The sequence below is a fragment of the Patagioenas fasciata genome, chromosome 4 (assembly GCF_037038585.1).
Source record: "Patagioenas fasciata isolate bPatFas1 chromosome 4, bPatFas1.hap1, whole genome shotgun sequence".
Classification (NCBI taxonomy): Eukaryota; Metazoa; Chordata; class Aves; order Columbiformes; family Columbidae; genus Patagioenas; species Patagioenas fasciata.
In genome coordinates this window covers 12,020,080-12,047,199 of record NC_092523.1, presented here as the reverse complement: position 1 = coordinate 12,047,199, position 27,120 = coordinate 12,020,080, and the positions used below count along the sequence as shown (strand labels likewise).

Genomic DNA, 27,120 nt, shown 5'->3' with positions numbered 1-27,120 from the left:
GCGGCGCGTCCCGCCCGCTGACGCTGCGCCGTGAACCGGACACCTCCGCCCTGGGGCGAAGGGACGGCGTACGTACCTTCGGCCGCCGCCGTCCCCGCCTCAGGAACTGACGAATGCAGTCTGCGACGCGCCCCGCCTCGTCCGGCGGTGGGAAGGTGGCAATGGGGCTGGTGGGCACGGCAGCCGTGTGGGATGGCGGCGCCGCCGCGCTGCCCCACGGCTTCTGGGCGGCCGTGCGCGTCTGGCTGGAGAAGCCGCAGGTGGCCAACAGGCGGCTGTGCGGCGCCGCCGTCGAGGCGGAGGGGACGGTGCTGCTCGGGGAGGGCGGAGAAGCGTTTCCCCCTCTCGTCGCCGGCTGGGGAGGCGGGAGCGGCGGGGGGCAGGAGGGGCGGGCGGCGCCCGGCGGGCCTGCGGAGCTTGGCCGGCTGTGGAGGGAGGTGCGCGGGCAGCTGCCGGCGGGGCAGGGGCAGCTGCCGCCACCCCTCACGCCGTGGGGCGGCCCGGGTCGCCACTGCGAGCTCCGCGCTGTGCTGAGGACGCTGCTGCCCCGGGGGCGGCCGCTCGGCCCGCCCGCCCCGCCGACCAAGGAGCTGGCGGTGCAAGGTGAGCGGGAGCCCTGGGGCGGGGAGAGCGGATGGGATGCTGCGCCCCGGGCCCCCTCCTGGACGGGGGCGCCGGGACCCTGCGGGTCTGTTGCAGACCTGTGCCATCCGAGGTTGTCCCGTGAACGAGATAAATGCCACTTTCTTTCCCGTCTTGTGGGAGTGCAGGTGGATTTTTTTTTCCTTACAGTGTGCTTATATTTTATTATGTTTTGTTTTTATCTTTTTTTTGTTGTGCTAGGAAGTGTCAGCAGTTGAAATAGAAAATACAGAGGTCAAACACATGTAGGACTTTGGCTTAAACAACCCCAGCTTCAACCTTAGGAAGGTGTAGTAGGGGAAGAGCTAAATGTTACTTATAAGGTACTGCCAGGATGGGAAAAACACTTGGGGAGGCTGGACAGCCCGCTCCTGTGAAAAAGGTGTAGAAAATGCCTTGTCTTTTTGTTTTCCTTAAAAAGTAAAGGCAAGAAGCACTGTCATCGTGCAGGTTCCTGTCCTGACTAAGCTGCCCACACAGAAGTGCTGCTGTGGTGCAAACCTAATCACAGAATCACAGAATGTTAGGGGTTGAAAGGGATCTCAGAAGATCATCTAGTCCAGTCCCCTGCTGGAACAGGTACACCCAGATGAGGTTACACAGGAGGGTGTCCAGGCGGGTTTGAATGTCTCTAGAGAAGAAGACTCCACAACCCCCCTGGGCAGCCTGGTCCAGTGTCTGTCACCCTCAATGATGGGAGAAGTGGCGGTAGCATTTGAAAGTGCAGAGTTTGTGGAAATAGTAGGCAGCTGTGACACCTGCCTGGCCAAGTTGACCCGTTTGCATCAGCTTTCATATAGGTCGGTATTGCTTAAAAATTAAATTTGGTGTTTTTTGGTTTTAATGTTTTGTAGGTACTTACATTATATGATGGTAATTTGCTGCAGTAAATCCTATTAAAGCAAGGAAACTTATAGGTTGGACGTTGACACATTTTTAAGATAAATTTTGGATAATTTTTGACAAGAATCACAATTCCAGATGCAATTAAATTTATAATTCAAAAAGACCTATAGCCCTTTAGAGGAACAGCTGACTTAGGATGCTTTTGTGGCCAATGGTTGTTAGGAGGAGGGACTGAGAGAGCTGGGTCTGTTCAGCCTGTAGAAGAGAAGGCTGAGAGGGGTTCTTATTTATGCTTATAAATATCTCAAGGGTGGGTGTCAGGATGGGACCAGACTCCTTTCAGTGGATAGGATGAGGGGCAATGGGTAGAGACTGAAGTGTAGAAGGTTCCATCTGAATATGAGGAGAAACTTCATTACTTTGGGGGTGCTGGAGCCCTGGAACAGACTGTCCAGAGAGATTGTGGAGTCTCCTTCTCTGGAGACATTCAAACCCGCCTGGACACCTTCCTGTGTAGCCTCATGTAGGTGTTCCTGCTCTGGCAGGGGGATTGGACTAGATGATCTTTCGAGGTCCCTTCTGAACCCTGACATTCTGTGATTCTGTGATGCCATATGGAGTATAGTAAATGCTTTTAGAGTCACTTTTTCAAAAGGATATAGAGACTAAATATTAAGATCAAAAAAACAGTGGCATGTCAGTACTGGTTTATATCGTGCCATTCATATTTTGCTGCAGTCTCCTTTTTATTTGTAACTTATTTCAAAAGAACACACTCTTCCCCCTCTCTCTGTTTTTACATGTGTAGGAGTTAATTGTGGTACATGCATGGTTGATACTAGAGAATGAAATGTGACAAAAGTTGCAGGATATCTTCTTGAGCTATGGTAGAGGCACTCAAAGGGGTGGCCAGCCGTTTGTCAGCCCATCTCAGCTCTTCCAAAATCTCTGGTTTTTGGAGTCTGTCGCTGGACTTAAACATTTTGTTCCACAAGTGATAAATACCATTGAAATCAGTAGCATGGTTACTGAACATAGCTTAATATCTTAACATGATAGGAATGACTTCACCTAAAACCAGGTTTTCTCAGGTAACCTCCTTTTGGAGTTATGAGAGGTTAATTTAGAGACAGATAATGTTGTGTTTTTCCCCCGTGTTTAGGCCAGGAGCTCTAACTGGGAAAGCTGCATGTCGCTAAAATGGAAGTGTAGCTATACGTAATTGTAATAACACAGCAGAACTGATAGATACTGATAATACTATTGATTATTTTTTAGTATTACATTGCCTCTTTATGTAATACCAGGGTGATATGTAAGTCTCCATTAATTTGAAATGTGCTTCCCAGGATTCCAGTTTTACTGGGGAGAAGGGCAAAGCAGCAGTTTTGTGCTAGAAAAATCTCACTGTCTGGCTTTTACTTTATTCCAATGTTTACGTTTAAAGAACGTGAATAGTTTTACTGATGAGCCTTAGGTATTTTGTTTAACGTCATGCAACAGAAGGTGAAATTTTGAGAATTCAAACAATTCAGTAGTTTCAGATGTCAGGCACACTGAGAAATTGACCTTTTCTTAGCATCGCAGTTCTTCCTGCATTGTCCTAGATCTTGTCTCACTAGTTTGCGCTTAAAAGTAGTAAGGAACCAAAAGTTTATTGCAGTGCTAACCAGGATGGTTAGCACCATGGACTAATATATTACTATTTACATATCTTTCAGATGTTTACAATGGAACTGTGACCTTTCTGCCTTTGGAGGAAAACAGTGAAGGAAAATACCAGGTTAAAAAGTGCAATATTTATCAAATTCAACTTACACACATAAAAGATGAAGAATGGTAAGTGCTGGGAGAGAGGAAGCAAACCTTGAATTACTGTAGGGATTGCAGTGTGTTTTATTGTTGGCATCTATGTGAATTGGTTTCCATAATTTGGTGCTTGATTGGTAAATGGCAGTAGAGGTGTGATCTTAGTGCACAGTATTCAGTTAAAAATGAAACATCAGCAATACCCAAATAAACACAAAACAAATCTGCTTCAGTTTTTAATGTGTGCATTGACTGTACATGTGTGTAGTCTAGAAGAATATGTATATTCTGATCAGGAGGAATGATCTATGCCTGTGAGAGGGGTCAGGTTCTGTGGGAGTTAGTAAGGTTGAGGGTGAAATTGGAGCTGCTGTTTGGAACTGCTGGGCTTCTAGTCATTGAACTGTAGACCATTGCAGCTTGGTCCTGAGCATCTGAGGGCATAGCCGTAATGAAATCTAAATAAAGGCAGAGATGATGGAATAATTAAATGTACCAACTGATGTATTTTTCTCCTAAACTTTCTTCTTGTTTTCATGAACTTCACAAATTCACTTTTACTAGTTAGTCTTTGGATATATTGCTAAATCATGTTGTTCATCACGTGTCTCCTCAGTCATTGTGTTAAGTGTAGCATGGACTCTCATGTTCCATGTTTGAATTGGCAGGTAATGAGCTGTCTTTCAGAGGAGACTATTCAATTATTCAGTAACTTCACTATTTTGTTTTCCTTTTGGTTTTGTGTATTATTTATTTCCTTATTCCCTGGTCTACTTTTACACCTCTGGTTGTTTGTTTTGTTTTGTTTTGTTTTTCCACTTAATCATTCTTAACTCTTTTTATGAGGTAGCTGAGATAATAAAATACACTGTATTCATAGTAAGTTTTTATTTTATTTTTAAAGGTGTATATCTATTGTAGCTGCATTTCCAGAAGACTGGTTTTCAGATGGAATTGCATACCCCAAACTAGAATGGCTTGGAAACGAACTTTTGTCCAAACTAGCAAAATGGTCTGTAGAGCAAAAGCCCAGTGAATTTAAAAGTACACTCTCACTCATTTCAATAGCAAAATACAGCAAAGTTTATCAAGACCTTAAAGAAAAATACAAAGAGATGGTAAAGGTAAGTTTGGCAGTAAATGCAAATGCCGTAGCAATGTGCTTTCCTATTTTTTTTTTGTTTGTTTGTTTGTTTTAGTGAAACTTCTTCCACTAAATTCTTTTTGTACTAAAGGAAGCAATTTAATTTAAATGTACATTTTTTTGGTGGTGTTTTTTTGTTTGTTTGTTGGTTTTGTGTGTGTTTTTGTTTGTTTGTTTTGGGTTTGTTTTTAGTTTTGGGTTTTTTTCGGTGTTTTTTTTGGCAGAGGGGTGGAACCAATTTAGTGTTTATAAGAACTGAACTGGAAAAGCCAGATTTGGAGTGAAATTCACACTAAGTATCTAGTGGAGTTAGGTATTTTCCAGAATGTTTCTCATGAGATAAGAAGCAAGCAGTAGGTCAGTCATTCACACTAGAAGACATAAATAAAGCACCTCGTTCTCCAAAATCTGAGAGTCTGGAAATAGCACCAGTTTGCACGTAGGTTAAATTTCCTATTACTCTTCTTAAGTTTGGATGCAAACGTGTTTGAGTTAGAGGAGCAATGCTGTAATACTTTTTTGTCCTGAGGATCCTGAAAAATGACAATGATCATCTTAAGTGCTGTATGAAAGTAATACCTATATCCTTATACACGTTGTCTTCAAGCAAAAATATTGGTAAATGCTTCTGTAAAACATGTTGTGAAAATAGTAAAGGTTTTACTGTTGATATTTCTGTACTAATAGAAATATATATGTGAGAGGAAAATTGGACTTGTGGGTGAGGTAGTAGTTTATTCTTCAGCTCTGCCATAGAATTAGTATAGCGTGGAGCATTTTAATCTTTGTTTCAATTCCTCATTTACAAAATAGGGATAATAATCCCACCTGCTGTCTTCATACTTCAGATTTTGAGTCTTCGTGTTCTCTTCTGCCAGGATAATTCTATGCCTGTTGTGAAAAAGATTTACAAATGCTCATGTTATCAATGTTGCACGTAACAGGAATAATATAAGTATTTTTCTCTGAAGGAGTTAAGTAGAAGTATGTATGCACTGTTCCAGAACAGATGCATTGGTTTATTTGTTGTGAGCTGCACATATGGAGCCATAATGTCCTTGAAAACTTTATTGACTGGATGACAGCAAACATTCTTTACACCATCATTCTTCTGTGTGACTCACAAAGTCAAGCAGTCTTTATTTACCTTCTTTGTGTATAACTTTAATGAGGTTAAAATTCAAATTCATGAAGTGCAGAAACCTATTGAAGTCAGTGAGTATCCAGATCAAACTGACACTTCTTTAAGTGATTTTAGATGGTGCATACAGTAATTATATGTTTTCTCCTGAAGGTATGGCCCGAAGTGACAGATCCTGAGAAATTTGTTTATGAAGATGTTGCCATTGCCACTTACTTGCTGGTAAGGGACTGCTTTGCTTAGTAATATTCTGTAAGGTTCTTTTTCATAATAATAGGAATCAGTATTTTAATTTCATAGGTGTTGCATTCTTTAAAATAGAATGACCTGAAGTTATTACAGGCATACAAGGCAAAAGAAAGGAAGTAGGAGAAAGGGTGTAGGTATTTGGGGGGGTGGGATATTATATTTTTTTTGTTGTCATTTAAGCAGAGACACAAAGTTCTTATTGCAATATTTTCAAGCATAACTTAAAGTGGAATTCGTGTCTGTATTAAAGTTATGTTGTATTCTGATGTTCACTGTTGTTACTCTCAACAGCATTTCAGGGATTTGCAAGTAATAAAATTCCTACCTTCTGCTATAACTTATAACAGAATTGAAAAAAAAAATAGTGTGACTAAGTAAAGGGAAATCAGTTGAGTTGTTTGTTTTTTGTTTTTTTTTGTTTTTTTTTTTTTTTAATACTGCCCTATACCACAAAAATCAGCACAATAACAATGAAAATTAAGTTTGGAGAAATACTAAAACTTCTTTGTGAAGATATGATAAAGATTTGCAGTCCTGTGTCACAGAAAGTTCATGACAAACACAGACAGGATGTATTTATTTTTTAAGTGATAAAACAAAAAGCACTGATTTAGCAGACAAATGGTGGTTAGACAGAACGATTTGGAGATCAGAAGCAATTGCTTTATACGTATTTTTACCACTTGTTAATTTTATGCTAAAGACTTTTCACTGCTTTGCCTTTCCCTGATAAAAGTTCAGCTCAGATCCCATATTCAAATGCAATAAGGCTGATTTTATAAGCTAGGAATGCAGTTAAATGCATGGTATGGTTTTCTAAGGCACCTACCTATTGAAGAGTCTGGGAAAATTCTGCCACCTACAGTCACTACAAACTTTAAGTTTTTAAACAGTATCAAAATTTGTCACTGTATAGGCACGTAAATGTTTTTGGCTGCTATCCGGAGTATGGAAAGAGCATTGCTACCTTGAAGTATAATGTAGATACCTCTTATCTCTTCTCTAACTCAGTATTTGTAGATAAGTTAGCTCATTTACAGATCTTGTTGAGGACTAATTTATTTTGATAATCGGCTGTTTAAATGTAGAACCTCAGTTTATTTTCCTATGAAGATTTTTAAAGCTGTCTGAGGAAGCTTGACTGACTTAGACCACTCTGCAAATTTTGTCACATTGATGTGACAGAACTTTATGCACAAGAGAAATGGTCAAGATGAAGTGGTCAGATACTTGGATCATTGTAGGTCCCTTCCAGCTGAACTATTCTATAATACTGGCTTGTGCAAAGAGCCATGTCATTGACTTACCATTTTTACCACCATGATAATTAGTTCCTATATGTTAGGATTTATAATAGTTGTAGCTACAGGAGAATTCTGTAATGATGCTCTTGTGCATAAAAACTTGCAAAGCATTTTTATTAGTGTTAGTTTACAGTGATAATGTTTTAGCAGACGTAGCAGTAATTTTCAAATAGTTGTTAAAGTAATCTAATAATTGGCTTCTATAAATGAAATCTTAAAGTATGGTATTAATACCCTAGCCTTCTTGCAAAAGAAATTCAGGTATCTGTATGATGGTATATAATAACTCATTATTTACAAGCACGTTAAATGGGTGGTTAAGAGAAGGTAAGTCCAGTGTTAAATTTATGGATTTATGGCATCTACATCTGACCTGGTTTTACTCTGCAGGCATATTAAGGTCACGTACAGTCCAGGCACATGCCCAAAGAAGCAGCTATTCAGTTTGCATCATGAGAAATTTGGCAGGAGGGTGTGATCTGTGTAGGAGGTGGTTAGGGATTACTGGGGCACAGCCTGGAATGCAAAATTGCAATGATCTGTACATTTAAAAACGTAAGCGCAGGCAGATAATCTCATGGATTATCTACAGCATCTTTCCCTCTGGCAAAACTGGCAAATTATCAAGCAGCAATGTTACAAATAGTAATTTTTGTGATTAAGTACTCTTGGTGATTTTGGTTAGTTATAGCAAAAACCAGGGTGCAGAATTGATGAATGCATGCTCTGTAGCTTCTCATTGAAGGAAAAAAAAGTGTTTGACAGTAGTAGAAAGAGACTAATCCATGCCCTGCAGGCAAACTTCTAATTGTTAACTAATTATGAATTATGTAACTATGTAAAAGTAATTATGTACAGAGTAGGGACTAGAATTGGATTAAAAGCTTTGGGGTCTCTTTAACCGATGTAGAATTTGGAGCGTCTGACTTGCTAGATAAGTTACGCTTTGTTTGATAGAAAGTGATGTTAAATGTACCAATATATAGCCAAATGATTACAAAAAATGTTTTGGTGCCTTTTTTTTTTTTTTTTCCAGCTCTGCCCCAAATTCTTTCTTTAATAGAGTAGCTATAAATACTTCTGTGGTGTGACTTGCAGAGACACTGTTGAAGTTTGCTTGCTACTTCCCTTGCTTTATCTCTTGCACCATTTGTTTTGGCAGCTTTTTTTACATTTATGCTGACCCTGGCCCAGGGCTGTATAGCCTTGACTAATTTCAACTTCCAGTGACTCAGAATGGAGTGTAGCATGTGTTTAGCACTTAGAAAATGATTGGTATTTTGCAGCCTAATTAGTGCCAGTTTTAGTGATTTGAGGTTTTTGTTTTTGTTTTTCAAGTTATTTTCTCTTCTGTCACATCTGCATTCTCCCAGCTTTCTCCTTTTATTTCCAATAACCTTTGCTGCTTTCTTGAAGGGAAACTTGAGAGCAGAAGTCTAAAATATTTTATTTTCTTGTCTTAGATTCTTTGGGAAGAAGAGAGAAAGGAAAAAGGATTGACCAAGAAACAGTCATTTGTAGATCTTGGATGTGGAAATGGTCTACTGGTTCATATTCTAAACAATGAGGGGGTAAGTAGAGTGGTTTTTTAAATAACAATTAAAAAATAGTGATAGTCAGTATTCCTGTTATGCTTTCCTTTTATCTGGCACACAAATAGCCAAAATTCAGTTAATTCATGTTGCTAATATATGATTTTGTCACTCTAGTTCCAGGAAAAAAAGTCCTAGCAGAGCTTTAGAAACCTTTCACTTATCTATCTGTTTTTATTAGTGCAATTCATTTCCATTCAAGGCTATTTTTCTGAGACTAAAAACTAAGAAAAGAAAAAGTAAAGGTGTGATTTAGTTATGCTGTAGACAAAGAAAAAAGGAATGGGGAATCTTAACACAAAGATTCTCTCTCACCAGATATTTTTAATGAAGTTAATTTTATCAAAGTTGAATTCTACTTGTGCTGTACTGTTTTTCTATATATTTAAAAATGATCTTGGGATTTGTTACCTGTGCAATGGTTAACAACATACTGTGCTTTTGGGTGTGAAAATGTGGCAACAGCAAAATTCATTTTTTTGAGGCATAGTTTCTGAAACAAGAAGAAGAATGGTCAGTGAGATTGGAGGGAAAAACAAACCAACCACAACAAAACAAACAAACAACAACCAAAAAACCCCAAACCAAAACCGCAGTGAATTCAAGTTCATGCAGGTAGAACCGTGTTTGGACTTCAGCAACCTAACTGACTTCAGTTGTTGAAAGGTGGTTTTCCCAGCAAGGGCTGCTTAGACTGGCACTCTTCTCTGAGCCATGTGGGTACTACAGTAATACCTTACAAAAGGTTTTAATATTTTAAAAGCAGACAAACAGAAAACAATACTCTACTTTTACCTTTGTAGACACCCAGATTTTCAAGAGCAGTCTTGATAGGTGTGCCCAGGTAAAGTTTCAAACCAGTTGTGTGCTAATGTTTCCCAGTCCTTTCTTATTTAGAAGAGACAGAGGGGATTAGAAGTACTCAGCTCCTGCCTAAAATGATGCTGTGTTTTATTCTGTGTCTAAATTTTAGTATGAATGAAATAATCAGTGTTAAAATGTATGTTTATTGAGTCTGTTTGGCAAGTTCTACTAAAAGTAATACTTAAAAATGATACTTCTTGTTGTTCAAATATTTCAGCATTCAGGTAGAGGAATTGATGTGAGGAGAAGAAAAATATGGGACATGTATGGACCAGAAACTCATTTAGAGGTATTATGCAAATGTATGTCAGTCTTACAGATTTGTAACTTTATTCATTTGTTTATTGCTTCTGGTTGTGTTGATGCAAATGTAATCCAACATATGGGTTTGTAGACAGTTGTCTAAAGTGATCTGTGGGTTTGCTGTGATGCCACCCATATGTCCTGTGAGACCATAAAGTAAGTTGTAAAGTGGATCATTAGACAAAAATGCTGTATTTGAGTATTTGGAAGTTGCTTACTTTTTAGCTGAGAAGACTAGCGTGATGTCCTACTGCATGTACAGACATACACGCTATAAAACAATCTTTGATTTTACTGGAACATCAATATTCAGTAGCATTGTTTGTACCACCATACCTCAAAAAGATGTTATTAGTATCCAGATTCAGAGTAGTTTATTCTTGAAAGTGATTCTCACCTTCTAGTGCTATGTGCTATTATGGGGACAAAATTTTTGAACTTCAAAGTAGCCAATCCTCAGCCGTATTGACCTTGTGGTAAGTAACTGCAATAATAGCCTTTAAAAAAACTAGCAGGAAAATGAGCCTGAAAGAGGGATTATATTTCAAGTTCCACGTTAGTATTTTTATGAGAACAGGAACAATTTGAGCACAGGAACATTCACTCTAACTCCAGCTGTTCTTGGTCTGATACTCATTAAAGTGTGGAACTGATGAACAGTTGCCCTTTGGAGATGAGGTGTTGCTGGTCTCTTATTCTCTAGACTCCTAAAATTTCTCACTGTTTTCTCAAAAGTTGTCAGCTTCCAGTATATTAAAATAATTTTCTGTCTGTAGTTATTCTCTAGTAGTTTTTTTGAAATGTTAATTTGACATATCTTTGAGTGCTAACAACTTAGCATTAAATCAACAAAAGAGCAGCAGTTTTCACAGATGGGAGACTGAGCTTTCACAGTCTTGTGCAGCCTTCTCTTTGCCACTCTGCCATTTTGGGTGCAGATTGCCAAAACTGCCAGATTCCTTTGCTGCAGTCTGCAACCAGATCTTACTGAAAGGTTTCAAGAAACAATCCAAAACATGAAACTGTAGTGCTCCTTCATTCCTGTTATATATTCCTACATATTGAGTCCCTTCTGATCATACCAAATAGAACCTTCTCTTTTCCTTCATGTTATATATTCCTTTTCCTGCCCAAGTTTCAGTATTGTGGAAATCTTTGAATTTTGTACATTAATTTCATAGTAAGGTCTGGCTGTTCACAGCTTCTCAGATTTCTTGACTCTATCCCACACAATATCCTTGCCTCTAAATTGGATGGATGAACTGCTTGGTGGATAAAGAACTGGATGGATGGTTGCACTTAAAGAGTTGCACTTACAGTGCTTTTTGGAGAGGGGAACTGGGATGTAATAGAGGTAGTCTAAGATTGCTGAAATTCCTTACAAAGTGTTGTTTTTTAATTCCTCTATAGAGACACTATGATGCACATAAATGTGACTTTTGACTTCCTAAAACAGGCATTTTGTATGTAAAGTATGGACGTAATCTTCAGGGCATTTCCTAAAGGTCCGTGGAGATTCAAATTTGAAACTTTTTTTTCAAATCTGCCCAATAATTATTTAATAATTATTTTGAGGTTCATACACGTTTTTAGAGAAGAGTATGTTTATGTACTTCTATATTATCAATGTCTCTAAGTACCTTCTTTGTTGAACTTAGATCTAGGTAAGAAACTGTGTATGAGGAAGACAAACATGAAAGGCACTCTAGAACTTTTAAAATTTGACCTGTGTGGAGAATTAATCCAATTAGGTGGTTGTTTGTTTGGATTTTTTTGTTTTGACATTTTTAAGACTATCAGAATAGATTATTCTTGAGACTAATAACTACTCTGTGAGTCAATATTGTGGTGGAAAGACTTCTGTGCTGAACTCTGCTGGGTCCATATCTATTGAATTTTCATGAGGAGATTACTATTCTAAAGGCCAACAAAGGAGCCTTCTTTTTGTAACCTTTCATTTCCTATTGTTGCTTCTGATTTTGCATGTATCATGAGGTATTCTTGGTACAACTTGGAAGGGGATGAAATGGCAACGTAGACAAGAGGGAAAGTGTTATCTGGATTAGGTTTATTATACGTGAATGATAGTATGTGAAGAGTGGTGTTTTGGGTACTAGGATTTGCTTTGGGAAGAGTCTGTGAAAGAAGAGAAGACAGTAGTGAAGCTGCATTCTGATTAATTGCTGTGTGAGTCCTAGGACTATAAAACATAGCAAACTAAGTGACTTTCTGAAAAATTGAATCCAGACATACATGTGACAGAATGAGAATGGCAAGAGACATAATCCAATGTATGGTATTTGTTTACAAATATTTAGCGTGCCAGGTATCTTAATCAGAATTGTTTTGTCACTCTTTGTCTGACGAATATTTTGTGGGTAGCTGTTGAAGAATTACTTTTTTTAGCTATAAAAAATTACTACCTGGCAAAAATGCAGATTGAGGAAAACATTGGTGTTTGTGGTTCTCCATTTGTCAGCTTGTATGACTTTATATTGCCACTTAGCACTTTAAATGCATTTTATTTGTTAATAAAGAAACCTGTAATAAAATTTACTTGATATATTATTTGGTTTTTTTAGGAATCTACAATCATACCAGGTGACAGTCATCTCTTTCCAGATACTGATTGGCTCATAGGAAACCACTCAGATGAATTAACACCATGGATACCTGTAATTGCAGCTAGGTATTTGTTGGGGGGAGGGCAACAGGAGGGAAGGAATTGGAAAACAAAACAAAGCATAATTACCTATGTGCAGTTGGTGAAAACGATCACTTTTGCAGCCACACCTGCTGCCCTTGCAGGACTTGCTGCTTTTGATGCCAAATGATTATTTTTACAAAATGTTTCTCTTCCTGTGGAGAAGCACAGATGGAATATTTACTTTCTCATAGAATTCAGTACAGCATTTTGCTTTTGAAGTTAAAAAAACAGAACTGATTTTTATTCTTTAGATGCTTATCTGTTGTTTGGTTGTTTTTTTAATAAAATTTCTGTTGGTTCTGCCTTTTGTTGAACTGTTGTGCTCTTCACAACCACTTACAATAGTTTAGTATCTAGAGATTTAGTCCTGCAAACCAAGTTGGCACAGTAATTTGCTACAGCAAATATTTTGTGAAACAGTATATTTGGTTATGCTAATAGATCTACTGGAAGAGGAACATAAATATTATTTCGTGAAGCTCTGTCACTTAACAAAAATTTCCAGTATTGCTTGTATCTGATGGGATATTTGTTAGATTTTTGTGTTCTCTGGAATAACTTTCCATTCAGCAATTTGTTATCCTTTTTGTAGGTCTTCCTATTCATGTTGCTACTTCGTGCTGCCATGCTGCTTCTTTGATTTCCATGGAAAATACAGCCGAAGACAAAGCAAGAAAACTCAGTACAGAGAATATCTCGATTTTGTTGCCAAAGTGGGATTTGTATGTGGCTTTCATGTGGAAGAAGATTGCCTTAGAATTCCATCAACAAAAAGGGTAATTTTGGACTGTGTAGGGCTTTTATCTTTTCTGTTGTTGTTGCTGACTGTCTGAAGCATATGATGTTTGTTCATTATTGTTGTTGTAAGATGAAACTGTAGTCTGTTGCATTACTTGAGACAATATGCTCTGTAGAGAGAATAAAAATACTCATCGTTTTCTTGGGGTAATCTGCTTTTAATGTCTTAGGTACGATCCTGAACAAAGAATGGAAGGTTTTATGGTTATTTCTTATGCCATCCCATAGGATGGAAAACTTATGAAATTAATTTTTTGCCTTAATTTTTCCAGCTGCCTGTGTTGCTTATTTGTACCTAATTTTTCATGTCCCATAAAAATCAAAATGAAATGTTCTCAGAGTAGGAAGAGGTGTCCAGCTTTAATTTTGTAAATAATCTGGGGGTCAGGAATAATCTTTTTGTTCTCTGCTTATATGGCATGATGGATTATGGTTTGATTCCTAGATTTCTTCTGTGGTGCCAATATTTGAAAATTAAAATTAAAAAACTCCCAGGTGTTAATGAGCATTGAATTTGTCTGGCTATTTCCTGTAGGTAGATTTAGAAGTCTGCATGCAGGAGTGGGGGATGTGTGTAAGTATGGGACTCTGTGTAAGTGGTGATTTACCTGTTTCTACTAAAACAGGTTTGCCTTATTGGAAAAAATAGGACCTATCCACCTACAGATTGTGCTCTGATTGACAAGCAGATAACACAGTTCATTGATAATCGTCAGACCTGTGCCGTGGTCACGTGTGACGGAAGAGTTGGATTCAATCACAAGGATTGCACGGATGGCGGCTGCAAAGAACTGCCTGAAAATGCAACTGAGACTGCTGGTACAACTTGGATGCCTGGATTTCAACCCAGAGAAAAAGTAGAACAAATCAGAAATTGTGCTTCTCTCCCTCGGGATTTTGTAGATGATGTTGTTCTCAATGTGGCAAACTTGCTGTTAAATGCAGCCCCTCAAAAATCATGTTCTAATAGGCATGGTGAAAATACGGATACCTGGAATCAAGGAGGTGAAGTTGTCTTTCCTTTATATTATTTTGCTTTTGCTGGTAAAGGATGTCTTTTCCAATGAATTTACATGTTTGTAAATTTAGTGAAATAGATCTTAGGAAATACCAAAACAAGTACAGTAGCAATCAAATGTGCCTTTTTTCTTGGTGTTTTCTTGCACTCTGGGATACAAATAAGGCGTATAAGAATATTTTTAAATTGGTGTGGGTTTTTTTCCCTCTACACTTCAATACTAGGACAGAATCAATTTTTATTAAAAAGAAAAAGTAAACCAAAACAAACTCAAAACAGAACACTGCATCTGTTTGGGGAGAATATTAAGTTTCTTCTGCAATGGTCACATAATAATTAGCTATACTTATGTAAGAATTCTGTAAGAATTGCTTTGAAGTGCCATTTGTTTATGACATGATTAGCAATATTTAGTTTAGCTTTGGGAAGGGAAAGAATACAAGTCACTGTTAATTCAGCTCTCCCTACTACCATCATTCAATATTCCTTTGTCCATTTCTGTTATTTACTCACTATAGTTTGTCATATGTTACTGGAGAACCTTTGAGCCATTCCCTGTACTCTCTAACTACATCATGAAAACAGTGCTTATTGCAGTGAGGATTACCACAGAATTTCAGGGATTGGGAGGGACCTCGAAAGCTCATCCAGTCCAATCTCCCCACTGGAGCAGGAACACCCAGATGAGGTTACACAGGAAGGTGTCCAGGCGGGTTTGAATGTCTCCAGAGAAGGAGACTCCACAACCTCCCTGGGCAGCCTGTTCCAGTGTCTGTCACCCTCACTGGGAAGAAGTTTCTTCTCGTATTTAAGTGGAACGTCCTGTGTTCCAGTTTATACCCATTACTCCTTGTCCTATAATTGGTTGTCATCGAGAAGAGCCTGGCTCCATCCTCGTGACACTCACCCTTATATGTTTATAAACATGAATGAGGTCAGCCCTCAGTCTCCCCTTCTCCAAGCTAAAGAGCCCCAGCTCCCTCAGCCTTTCCTCATAAGAGAGATACTCCACTCCGTCATCTTGGTTGCCCTGCGCTGGACTCTCTCCAGCAGTTCTCTGTCCTTCTGGAACTGAGGGGCCCAGGACTGGACACAATATTCCAGATGTGGTCTCACCAGGGCAGAGTAGAGGGGCAGGAGAACCTTTCTTGAGCTGCTAACCACCCCCCTTCTAATCCACCCCAGGATGCCATTGGTCTTCCTGGCCACAAGGGCCCAGTGCTGGCTCATGGTCATCCTGCTGTCCACCAGGACCCCCAGGTCCCTTTCCCCTGTGATGGGTCATTCCCCAACTTATACTGGAACCTGGGGTTGTTCTTGACCAGATGCTACTATATGTTGCTGTAAAAAAAGCAGGGAAAACAGAAAATGTGTCTTAATGTGGAAATTCTGACTTGAGTCCTGTAGAATGAAAGCTGCTATTTTACAGATAGTAATCATATAAAATATATATCATGCATGATATTGGGAGTACAAAGTTGCTGCGGTACTGGTAGATAATTCATAGATTCTGTTCATGATCATTAATTTATAGAAAAGCTAAATTTTCATAGGATTTTATATATGCATTTTTAATAGCTATGCCATTATTTATTGCAGAAAGCCTTTCCTTGAAAGAAGTAGCAGAACACTTAAATAAAGAGACTTTAAAAAGGCTGAAGAGTGAATATGGAGGCCTGCAGACACTACTTAAGAACAATCACCAAGTATTTGAAGGTAAAAAAGGGGTTTTGGGTTTTTTTGTTCTGTTTTTCTTGAATGACCTGTTTTATCTCCTCTCTATGTAGTTGAACTCTGACAAAATTACTATGGTGGTGTTTTTTTTTAATTGCTTTCCATACGTTTGTGGAAAGCTGGATATCCTTTATGCACCCATTGCTCCAAGATACTATTAGTAAAACCCTTTTGAATGAGATTGGTAGGGCATCAGGTGTTGTTCCAGACCGACTGGATCTGAGAAGACAGCCCTTTAGTTCAAGTGGCTAAATTAATGCTATTGTTTGAGTTACAGAATTTTTGTTTTTCATATAAAGTATTGATGAATTTGAGGCTCTCAAATGCAGAGAAAACTCACTAAAGCATTTAACTGAGACATTCTGGCTTTACCAAGCCCCACAGTGTAAATACCAGCACAAAACTATTCTCCATAAGATCCGGTAACTGTGAGGCTCATTGTGTTCATAGAGCCTGTGGTAGCATGGCAGAAAGACCTCTGTAGCAATTGGTTGGCAGAGTTCGTCGATAGCTGGTTTTTGTTTTGTTTTGCCTTTTTGTCCCTGTTGTAATGTAGTGATGGTGTGTTTTATTTTCTCGGGTTTTGGTTTTGTGGGATTATTTCCTTTTGGACAGTGTGGAGTTCTGCAAAAGTAAGGTCTAGCTTTGCAGTAACACAAGGTCTTCCATGTGTTAGCAGTATTCAAGGCTGCTTCAAATTTGGAAGTGATAACTTCTTGTGTCCCAAGAATTTACATCAGCTGTAAAATACTGATCAACCAATCCATGGCAAATCACCTTGACTGTGCGACCTAATTGCTGCCAGAGGTTAATTTAGACAAATTTAGCACCCACTGAGGATTTCCTTTTGAACTGCCATCCATTGAAAAGAGCTGGTCACACTGTATTCATTGTGTCTGAATTTGATTCCTTGTCATTAGGGGTGGGTGGGATAGATTTACAACCTGTTAGATGGAGTGTGCATTTGAATTTGTCATGGATGCTGTCTGCATTTTACCTGTGCAGAAAGATTAGGATTAAAGCCAATTTGTTCTCAGTAATTTACATTCGATTGGAAGTCCCTGGGGCTACCGTCGAGACCATTTGGTTCTTTCCTTTAGTAGCATGTCACCTTAACACGGGACTTGCACCAGCAGGTGGTCTGGAAGGACATTGCTTACACCAAAGAGGGCAGAGAAGAACATGGCTGTAGCTCATTTTCTCAAGTGTTTTTCTTTTAAAGACATGAAAAATGGATGGATGTGCACACACACACACACAGAGGAAGGGGCTTGGCGTAACTGATGTGTGCCAGTTTCTTTTGATCAAGAACCTTGTCCAATACAGGACTGATTTTCTAGGAAAAGATTGAGGAAGATTTTAAAGCTTTGCTGAACCCACTTCTGGACTGGCTTTGAATGAGCTCAGATCTGTCTGTGTATCACAAGGAAACCTGGAGGGATAAATTCATCCAGGCCTAAATGTGTGATATTAAGCTTTCGCTGGGCTTCTTACCTTTTGAATATTGATTATAACAATGCACAATGGTATCAGTTATCTATGCCAAGCTAGAAGCGTGTGATACAGAAGGTATGATTGAAGCAGTGTATGAATATAGAGCATGGCAACTTAGAAATCACAGAATCACAGATTCGACTGGGTTCGAAAAGACCTCAGAGATCATCAAGTCCAACGGCAGATTCCTCCCTTCTCATTTTCACTGTTGTATTTAATCTACGTTTTTTTCTTTCTCTCTTACTTCTCTTGTTTTGTTTACACATTTAAAGAGCTGGCAGAGGTTCACAAATGTGTGTGTGCAGTTTATGGTCCCAACATAGCAAATTAATTAAAAGTGCCAAATCTTTATTAACCAATGATAGTTCGCTGTTGATTCATATAAAGTATTAGTCTTGTCGCCTCTCTGGTGCAGTATATTTTTGGGTCAGTGAACTATTGTCTTTGCAAGAACGTTTCTGTATATCAAAAGTGATAGGAGACTCTTAATAGATTTTTTTTGCTGATAACCACATGTTAAAGGTGGAATAATAAAGTTTTGAACATGGGAAGGATTACAGTGCTTGAAGTTGGAACTTCCATGTCAGGACTTGTAATCTAAATTCAGAGGATTTTAATCTAAATGATCCTAACTGCTATATTTAAAACAAACAAACCTCTACAAAGGTAATACAAAGGTGCCTCAAGCTATTCAGCATCACAGTAAAACATCTCACAGGGAAATCAATCAATTCATCTTTAGACTGTGTCTATATTACCTCGCTCTGTTGTGCATTTCTTTCTGTTTCTGTACAAGTGGCACAATTGGTTTTGCCTGAGCGATCCATTTGTAGAAAACATATTTTATTCACTGAATGTCACCATGCATTTTTTCCAGTACACTTCCCATGGTTGTCTGTTAACAGCTGCATTTTTGTTTGTCTTTAAATCTTAGTTCTAAATGGGAGAGTTCATATTCGTGACTGGAGAAAAGAGAAACCATCAAGGAAAACTAAGCCTGAAGTGAAACGACGCCTTTCAGCTGAAGCATTTAAAACACGTCTCTGTTGGTTTTTCATTCATCATCCTGATGGTTGTTCTTTGCCTTCTGAATCTTGCCCTTATGCTCATGGGACCGAGGAGCTAAGACAGTCTCAGATTATTAAAAAGAAAAAACATTTACAGTAATAAAATGCTGCCACGTAACTGTAAGCTGGTAAATATAACTGGATCTGTGATTGACTTCAGGACTGCCTGGTGCATGAAGATCTGTACAATATGGAGGGTTTTTCCTCATTCCTGTGCATCTTATTTTCCAGTTGGTTTACAAGTTCTCCTGTAATTCTTTAATATTTTTATTAACATGGAAAAAGGTATAGTAAAGTATGTATATACTTTTGGATATTGCTATGGCTTGTCTAACATGCATTTGTATAAGTAGAAAAGTTAAAAAACTTTATTTCCTGGGACACTCTTAATGATCCTTGATCAAATCTAATGTACATAATGCAGCATTTTCAAACCCTGAAAATTAGCTGTTTTGTTCCTGATTTTCCAGGCGGATATATGACTTCTTATAACTCACAGTGGCTCTTGGGAGTCAGAAATTTGAGAGATTTCAGAGCAGGCTGCCCAAAGAGGTGGTGGAGTCTCCTTCTCTGGAGATATTCAAAACCCACCTGGATACATTCTTGTGCAATCTGCTCTGGTGAATCTGCTTTAGCAGATGGGATGGACTAGATGATCTCCAGAGGTCCCTTCCAACCCCACCATTCTGTGATTCTGAGATTTCACTCTTTCCTGACCTAACAGCTTCCTCTCCATGTTGCTGTGGAATAATACTATATATTACCCTTGCTTTCTTGGTCAGACCTGTTCTTCCTTTCCTTCCTTTTTTGTACTGATTCAAAATGAGTGTTGGTTTGAAAAGTAACTTTCTGGGAAATTATTGTGAAAGTCTTCACATGTAGGTGTAAGTTTTTAGGGCTCTGTAGGCCATGCTGTCCTTTCCCTCTTCTTTAAGGTAAGGAGTAGCAGTAGAAAATGTATTTAATAATATAGGAATGATAGGGTTTCTGTTTATCGGCTAACAAAGAAATGTCTTGGCACCTTGAACAGGTTATGATTTTCTTTGGTAGACTATTATTTTCTTTAAAGGTTTAACTTAGCAGAAATACCAATTATTACTAAGTGATAGTCATTGAACTAGTGTCATAATTCATATCAGTCAGCTCTGAAGTACTTGTAAAGTTCAATATCTGCTGTACGAGCTCTGAGACAAGCAATCATGTTGGCTCTGGCCTAGTTTGTGTACTGATAGTGTGGAAACCCTGCTCTGATTTTTTATTTCTGAGCCACGTAAACTGCAGCTCCTATGAAGCAGGGCAGCACAGTAAGGGAATGCAGTTGCAGTTGATAGTGTACTTTCTGTTGTAAGAATCTCAGAAATATATTTAGCCTATTGAGGCGACAAGAGTTGAGAAAAGTCATGGAATGTAATCAAGTGATGACATTGCTTCAGTTATCCCTTATTTGGCTATAAGCAGGGTAAAAAGAGTTCCCCAAGATATTTAGTAACTGTGGTAAACATATTGATATGTTTGGGGAGGAAGAGCCCCCTGTAAAACTAATTTCATGCTCTCTCCAGATGGAAACTGTTTCCAGGTGGTGCAAAGAGCAAAACCAGACTTTCCATTCTTTTCCAGTCACTGGTATCTTCTCTTAATGATTCACCTTCGGGCAGGATGTGTGTTTGGCTTGAAACAGATTATTTCCTGAGTTAGAGTTCACCTTTGGAGACCCTTGGAATTGTAGGCAGTCAGCGTTAAAAAGCGGGAAGAAGGTTGGATGTATTTTGGATTTGCTTTCTTTTTTTTTCTTCCAGTAAACGGGGAATGAAATACCTGCTTGACTCATTGAAGTCACAAATACACAATAACACCAGTGAATTAGCTTTAAAACTACCTTTTTTATTATTTGTGCAATGTTATGATAACTAGCATAACATACTGTATTACTGTGGTACGCTGCCTCCTTTGCATTGACTTCGTTTCTGAACTCACCAGTGTGCAGATCTGTCACAGATGGATGATGGTTCTTCCCCTTCCTCTTTGGCACCACTGCAGGTAGCAAGCCAGCCAGCAATCTCCTGTAATTACAGAAACTTCCCTGTTGTTTGGAGAAGTGGTAAGGGAACATTTTTGCATCCAAATACCTTCCCATTTAAATGCAGAATTATAGAAGGCTGGCAACTGCTGAAGGTGTAAAATAGAATCATTGCATCGCTTTGGTTGGAAAAGATCTTCAAGGTCATAGAGTCCAACTGTTAACCTGATACTGCCAAGTCGAGCAGAAAACCATGTCCCTAAGCACCACATCTACATGTCTTTTAAAGACCTCCAGGGATGGTGACTCCACCGCTTCCCTGGGCGGCCTGTTCCAATGCCTGACAACCCTTTAACTGAAGAAATTTTTCCTAATATCCAACCTAAAACTCCCCTGGTGCAACTTGGGGCCATTTCCTCTTGTCCTATCACTTGCTACTTGGCAGAAGAGACCAAACCCCTCTGTGCTGCAACCTCCTTTCAGGCAGTTGCAGGCAGCGGTAAGGTCTCCCCTCAGCCTCCTTTTCTCCAGGCTGAACAGCCCCAGTTCCCTCAGCCGCTCCTCATCACACTTGTGCTCCAGACCCCTCACCAGCTTTGTCGCCATTCTCTGCACTCTCTCCAGCACTTCAATGTCTTTCTTATGGTGAGGGACCCAAAACTGAACACAGGATTTGAGGTGTGGCCTCACCAGCACCGAGTACGGTGGCACAATCACTTCTCTAGTCCTGCTGGCCACATTATTCCTGATACAAGCCAGGATGCCGTTGGCCTTTTTGGCCACCTGGGCACACTGCTGGCTCATGTTCAGCCGGCTGTCAGTCAACACCCACAGATCCCACTCTGCCAGGCACTTTCCAGCCACTCTTCCCCCAGCCTGTAGCGCTGCCTGGGGTTGTTGTGACCCAAGTGCAGGACCTGGCACTTGACCTTGTTGAACCTCATACCATTGGCCTCAGCCCAATGATCCACCTGGTCCAGCTGCCTCTGTATGGCCATGCTACTCTCCAGAAGATCAACACTCTCACCCAATTTAGTGTCATCTGCAAGCTTACTGAGAGTGCACTCTGTCCTCTTGTCCAGATTGTGAATAAAGTCTCAGTCATTCAGGTGACACTGTCATTTTACTCCTTAGTTTATTAGCATCACTACCCATTAGTTAATTTGGCTTTATTTGAAGCCAATTTTATAAAAGGAAAACACTTGTTGTCATAGATACCTTACAAGAGTGAGAATATAAAGAGAATTTAGATATCAGATTGTGATCAGAAATGCTGAGATCTGGAGATTTTGTATTTTCATCTGTAGATGAGCTACAGTTTCATTAATTTTATAAAAATATTCTAAATTAAATAAGAACAGAAAAATCTGTGTTTACATTAAACTGTGTTTACTTAAGCTTCTGTAAAAGACTAAATTTTAGTTTTTCACCAGATCCTTAAAACTGTAAAAAATCACAAGACAGTATTCTCACTCATGGAATATCTACATATAGCTTCAGAACAGTCTATTTTCTGCTACATTTTAATCCAGAAAGATTTTCTGTGTATGTATCATTTGAATTGTCTGTTTGTAATACTGCTGTTACTATTTTATGTTACAAATTATTCTAGATTTAGAGCAATTCCTAGAGGAAGCCTTCCAGCTTGTCTGACAGCAGATACAGGCCTATAGGTATGCTTATAATAAAATTAGGCAGCTTCTTTGTGGTTTTGGGGCTTGTTTGTCCAGATTAAAAGTTTTAAATGATAATTAACTCTTTATCTGCCATGGACTTGTCAGATTTTTGTGAGCTGGAGTCTGGCTGTGGCTATATAAAGTAGACAAGAATGAGCGATCAATAGCTTTGCTTAGGGCATCGTTACGGCAAATGTTTCAGAATCAGCAGAGATGAGAAATAAAATCTCTAACAGTCCTACTAAGTGATAGCTACAACAAATATTGAGACAGGTGTCCACTAAAGTGTCTAAACATTTGGCATCCATGAAAGTCAGACATTGCATTTTGTTATTGCTGGTAACTTCTGTTTATGTAATTGAAAGGACGTTTTCGTGCAAAAATTGCGATTGCTTGGGAGTTCACTCAGAGTGTAATGCTGTCACGTTACCATGAGGAATCCCTTTCACAACCACCTTTTTCTGCTGTTATATCATGCTGGACCTGTGAGTAGCATCTTGAGATTTTCCTTCGGGCTGTTGGCACATTTCCTCTTGCAGAAGCAGGTTGCTGCAGCATTTTAACGGTTTCGTGTCTGGGCTTCACCTGTTGTGAGTAATTTTTAGTGAACACTGTTATTTGGACCTGCTGTGTTTATGCAGTTCATTTGTATTATAACTTAATGTTCATATTTATTAGGTAGAAATACGTAAATAATTTAGTGCTCGTTTACCATCTTATAAGTGCTGCGTTAAGCTACTTCTAATGGGGTGCTTCTACAATACTGCCAGCTGAAATCAGCTCAGCAATTGCAGCCCAGCTCCTGTCTTCCCTCTACAATTTTATTATTACAGGTTTCAATGGCTCTAACTGGCTGAGTGTAGCTTCAGATTCCTTTGTGGCAGGAGCATTATGGCAAGTTTTTGTTCAGAGATCAGTGGATCCATCTGCAGTAGCTTCTTGGTGAGACACCTCGAGCTTCACCCAAAGCCGTGTGTCCTGCCCTTCTCAGGTATGTGGTGCTCTGCACATTCCAGGGGCAGGGGGTGGCTGCTGAGGCTGAGAGCACCTGCCACACTGTGAAAACACCCTCGTTCAAGCTGCCAGTCAGTCTTCTTGTCTGACAGCTGCCCAGACGCTGTCTACAAAACCAAAACAGTCTTCTCCCGGAGAGCCTGCCCTGAATTTTGAATACTTTGGTGATTGCTTCGCTATAGTAGCAATAAGGAAACTGTCCTTGCTGCTAGTTGGTATTATGAGTGTGGTGTACACAGAGATACAACAGCTGTGAAATTAGAGTCTTTGCTGTGGATTGGAGGCTTCATGTTAGTAGGTTTTAATGTAGTGAATGAACATGGAACTGAGAGATGAAGGGGAAAATTGTTTGCCCTATTCTCATGTACAAAATATTGAGAGAGCAGAGAGTTTTCAAGTTGCCTGTCTTCTGCCAGTGCATCATGCTTTTTTTTTTTGCTTTCCTTGAATGCGTAGCCTTCCCAGGGGCAATGCTTTTACTTTGCAGCAACACGGTGTCTTCACTGGCCTTTGGTGCATCATGAGGAAATCCATCTAGTACAGGCATTGCTATCCTTATTTCTGTTATACTGTGGAATAACATAGACATACTAATTATGGTCTTTTTTTTAATCTTCTATTTTATTTAATGTTTGTTTTGTCAGATTGTTTTATGGACTTTCAATCCCATAGTGAACACATCACCTGTTAGTATTGATCTGATAGTGCCATGAACATGAATATTGAACCTTTGCATTGGGTTTAGCCTAAGAGTCATATTCTCTCTTGTATTTGGAATCTAAGCAGGTATGGAATGCTTTCGAGTGAGAGAAGTCTTCTGTTTCTTGAAAAGCTTTAATTATCAGGTATTTTTGTCCATTCTTTATTGTTTTGTTGGGATGCCTCATCATAGAGGCTAACAGTAAAAAAATGCAGAAGAAACTTCAGTAATGGCCTGCAAAAGTACCTCAGTGTGAGGGCAGAATCACTCGCATCTGTTATTTTCATATTACAAAATATATGGGTGCTGTGCTGCTTTCCAGCATGGCCAGCAGGTGGGGAAAGTGGAAAAGCTGCAGAGAGAGAATTCCAGCAGCAGCTGCATGTCCTGGGTTCTGCAAGTCCTGGGGCTGCTTCACAGAATCACAGGATGTAAGGGATTGGAAGGGACCTCAAAAGATCATCCAGTCCAATCCCCCCTGCCGGAGCAGGAGCACCCAGATGAGGTTACACAGGAAGGTGTCCAGGTGGGTTTTGAATGTCTGCAGAGAAGGAGACTCCACAACCCCCCTGGGCAGCCTGGTCCAGTGTCTGTCACCCTCACTGAGAAAAAGTTTCTTCTCAAATTTAAGTGGAACCTCCTGTGTTACAGTTTATACTCATTACCCCTTGTCCTATCATTGGTTGTCACTGAGAAGAGCCTGGCTCCATCCTTGTGACACTCACCCTTTATATATTTATAAACATGAATGAGGTCACTCTGCAGTCTCCTCCAAGCTAAAGAGCCCCAGCTCCCTCAGCCTTTCCTCATAAGGGAGATGCTCCACTCCCTTCATCATCTTTGTTGCCCTGCACTGGACTCTCCAGTGCTGGCGAAGGTGGGCTAGTAGCTGCATTGCATTTTGTTAGACTTTGTAGGCAATTGGTTCTTGCCTCGTTCTTCCAGGGTATTTCTGTATCTTTCCCTTGAAAAGGTAACCTGCTTTTACTTCTCCCCAGGATCTTTCTTCTGTATAAATATAATTGCCTAAGTAAAGTAACTGAAGTATATTACAAGTAAGTGATGTTAAATTAATAATTGCCTTGACTACATGAAAGAGATTAGATTATTTCAAGTCATATTTTTGCAATCTGAAATGCAAATTATTATGAAGAAGCTGGGTATTTAAGTAATGCTGCACTGGATTTTTATTTTTTGTTTTGTTTTGTTTTTTGTTTGGTTTTTGTTAGTTCTGTGTGTGTGTGGTGGTGTTTTATTTTTCTTATTCTGAAATGTTGCTTTCTGTTCTAAAAATGCCTGTGGAATTATAGGTGTTGCAGTGGATGGGAGAATAGGGCGGTTTTTGCCATCTCTTCTCTTCTGGTAGGTTAGAAGGTCCTGAATTGTCCTGTTACCTCCTGATAAATGGAGATGTTTCTCCCTTTCAGAGGCTTCTTGGAATCTCTGTACTGGTAGTGGCCAAAACAACAAACCAGAAAAATGCTGTACAGTGGTACATATCAGTGTTCTCCTAGAAGTCCTTATGTGAAGAAGTGTCTTTATGGTAAAGTGCCTTTTGAATTTATTTATTTATGTATTTATTTTAAATTGGTCAGTTAACTTCTGAGGGTAAAATAACCACTGCAATAGGAAAAGGTGTTTGAAGATATTTATGAACTTCGCACCCTCAAAAGACTAGTGGAGAACTAAACGAGTAGCAAACTACTGAATTCCAACTGTCTCAGAAAAAATAATAGATGAATTGGTTTGCTTACAGATGTTCAGCAAGCAAGGGTGATCAGCAAGGTGCTGGCTGAGCTCAGACAAAGTTACCTTATTATTAATAAAATGTGTCTCAGACTTGTAATTACTAGTAGCTCAACTTACTGCATAAAAAAGCTTATCATCTTTCTTGGTTTTTGACACCAGATATTTAACATCTATTTCCATTTGACACAGAGCTTGCGAAGCTGATTTGCATGGTGTCTCAGTCATTCAACCACTCCATTTAAACATTGATGCTTTCCTCAGAAAATATTTATTCTTTGGATTTATTTGGAGTTCCTTCAGTTTGTACTACCATGGTTTGTTTCTTTGATGATACTGTGCCATGCGGTATTTCTGCTAAGGCCTTGGAAGGGGTCATAAAGAGATTTGGAAGCAGTAATGTGATGACAAGGGTGAAAGAAAATGAGTGACTCTGGTGTTGGCTACCATAAGAACAATCAACCAAGTAGTAGCTGTCCCTCTCCTGGACAAATGGAGAAGAGAATTCCACAGACAGCAATTTAGCAAAACCCTAGAGAAAGAGCAACTTCTGGGCAGAGACATTCTAACTTTAATAGTAATAAAAAATTATTTGAGCCAGTATAAATGACACTTGCTGGTCATTAAAGAAAGTTCCAGTGCTGATCTGTCACTGCCAACCTGGAGACAGGTCGCTGGAGCCATACTTCAGTGCATCATGGTTGGAATCTTTTCCTTGATCATCGCTTTGACCACAGAGTAGAGGTATCTCCACAGCTGGACAGGAAGCCCCACCACTCCTATGCTTCACTTACTTATAACCAGTTTCTGGTATTATGGAAAAAGGGCAAATTGCCACTTTTCTCCTCTGGGTCCAGAAGAGGACCCTTTATTAAGGCCCTGCAAAGGCAATTAACTGTTTCCTTTTAATTTCTTTGAGATACAGGATCAAGCTTTGAGATGGGTTCAGGTTCCTTTGAACACCTTTGCTGCCATTACTCATCTATCACAGCACTCCACCTCTGCACTTCGGTAGATTATGGGCTTAATTTTGTAAAACACAGACATATTTTGTAATTTTGTCAACGGGCAATTAGCTTTCCTGGAAATACTATTCTTAAATCCATGCACTTAATGGGAAATGGCTTTTTATGTGTGTTTCCTTACAAATGATGATTCTCAGTGTTTAATCACTGATGGAAAAGAATCCGGCAGCTTCACGCCATTTTGATGAATAGCAGACTGATGTTTCTGATAGAAGAAACAGGTTATGCCC

General features: G+C 39.3%; 2 protein-coding genes across 3 annotated transcripts in view; one reads left to right on the top strand and one right to left on the bottom strand.

The window, feature by feature from the left end:
• Window positions 1-326, bottom strand: part of ACOX3 (acyl-CoA oxidase 3, pristanoyl) — a 36,953-nt gene extending 36,627 nt beyond the window's left edge. The window contains exon 1 of the mRNA XM_065836764.2: window positions 77-326. The gene's annotated coding sequence lies outside the window, so the exon portion shown is untranslated. The remainder of the gene's footprint in view (window positions 1-76) is intronic.
• TRMT44 (tRNA methyltransferase 44 homolog) lies at window positions 29-25,965 on the top strand. Of its 2 annotated transcripts, none has more exons than XM_071808535.1 (11): window positions 29-603; window positions 3,210-3,327; window positions 4,202-4,421; window positions 5,736-5,804; window positions 8,599-8,706; window positions 9,809-9,880; window positions 12,477-12,583; window positions 13,194-13,377; window positions 14,026-14,218; window positions 16,017-16,133; window positions 18,580-25,965. In XM_071808535.1, the coding sequence occupies exons 1-11, from the start codon at window positions 114-116 to the stop codon at window positions 18,810-18,812; spliced, it is 1,911 nt and encodes a 636-aa protein (XP_071664636.1). In that variant the 5' UTR covers window positions 29-113; the 3' UTR covers window positions 18,813-25,965. The 2 variants fall into 2 exon arrangements, with proteins under 2 accessions (XP_071664636.1, XP_065692838.2); XM_065836766.2 differs by having other exon boundaries at window positions 35-603; window positions 14,026-14,404.
• Window positions 25,966-27,120: the final 1,155 nt, after the last annotated feature.

Bases quoted from the DNA above. Each gene is read 5' to 3' on its own strand.
- TRMT44 (XM_065836766.2), top strand. From the start codon at position 114: ATGCAGTCTGCGACGCGCCCCGCCTCGTCCGGCGGTGGGAAGGTGGCA. The intron at 8,707-9,808 runs GTAAGTAGAGTG...CAAATATTTCAG, and splicing joins ATATTCTAAACAATGAGGGG to CATTCAGGTAGAGGAATTGA. The intron at 13,378-14,025 runs GTAATTTTGGAC...CTACTAAAACAG, and splicing joins GAATTCCATCAACAAAAAGG to GTTTGCCTTATTGGAAAAAA.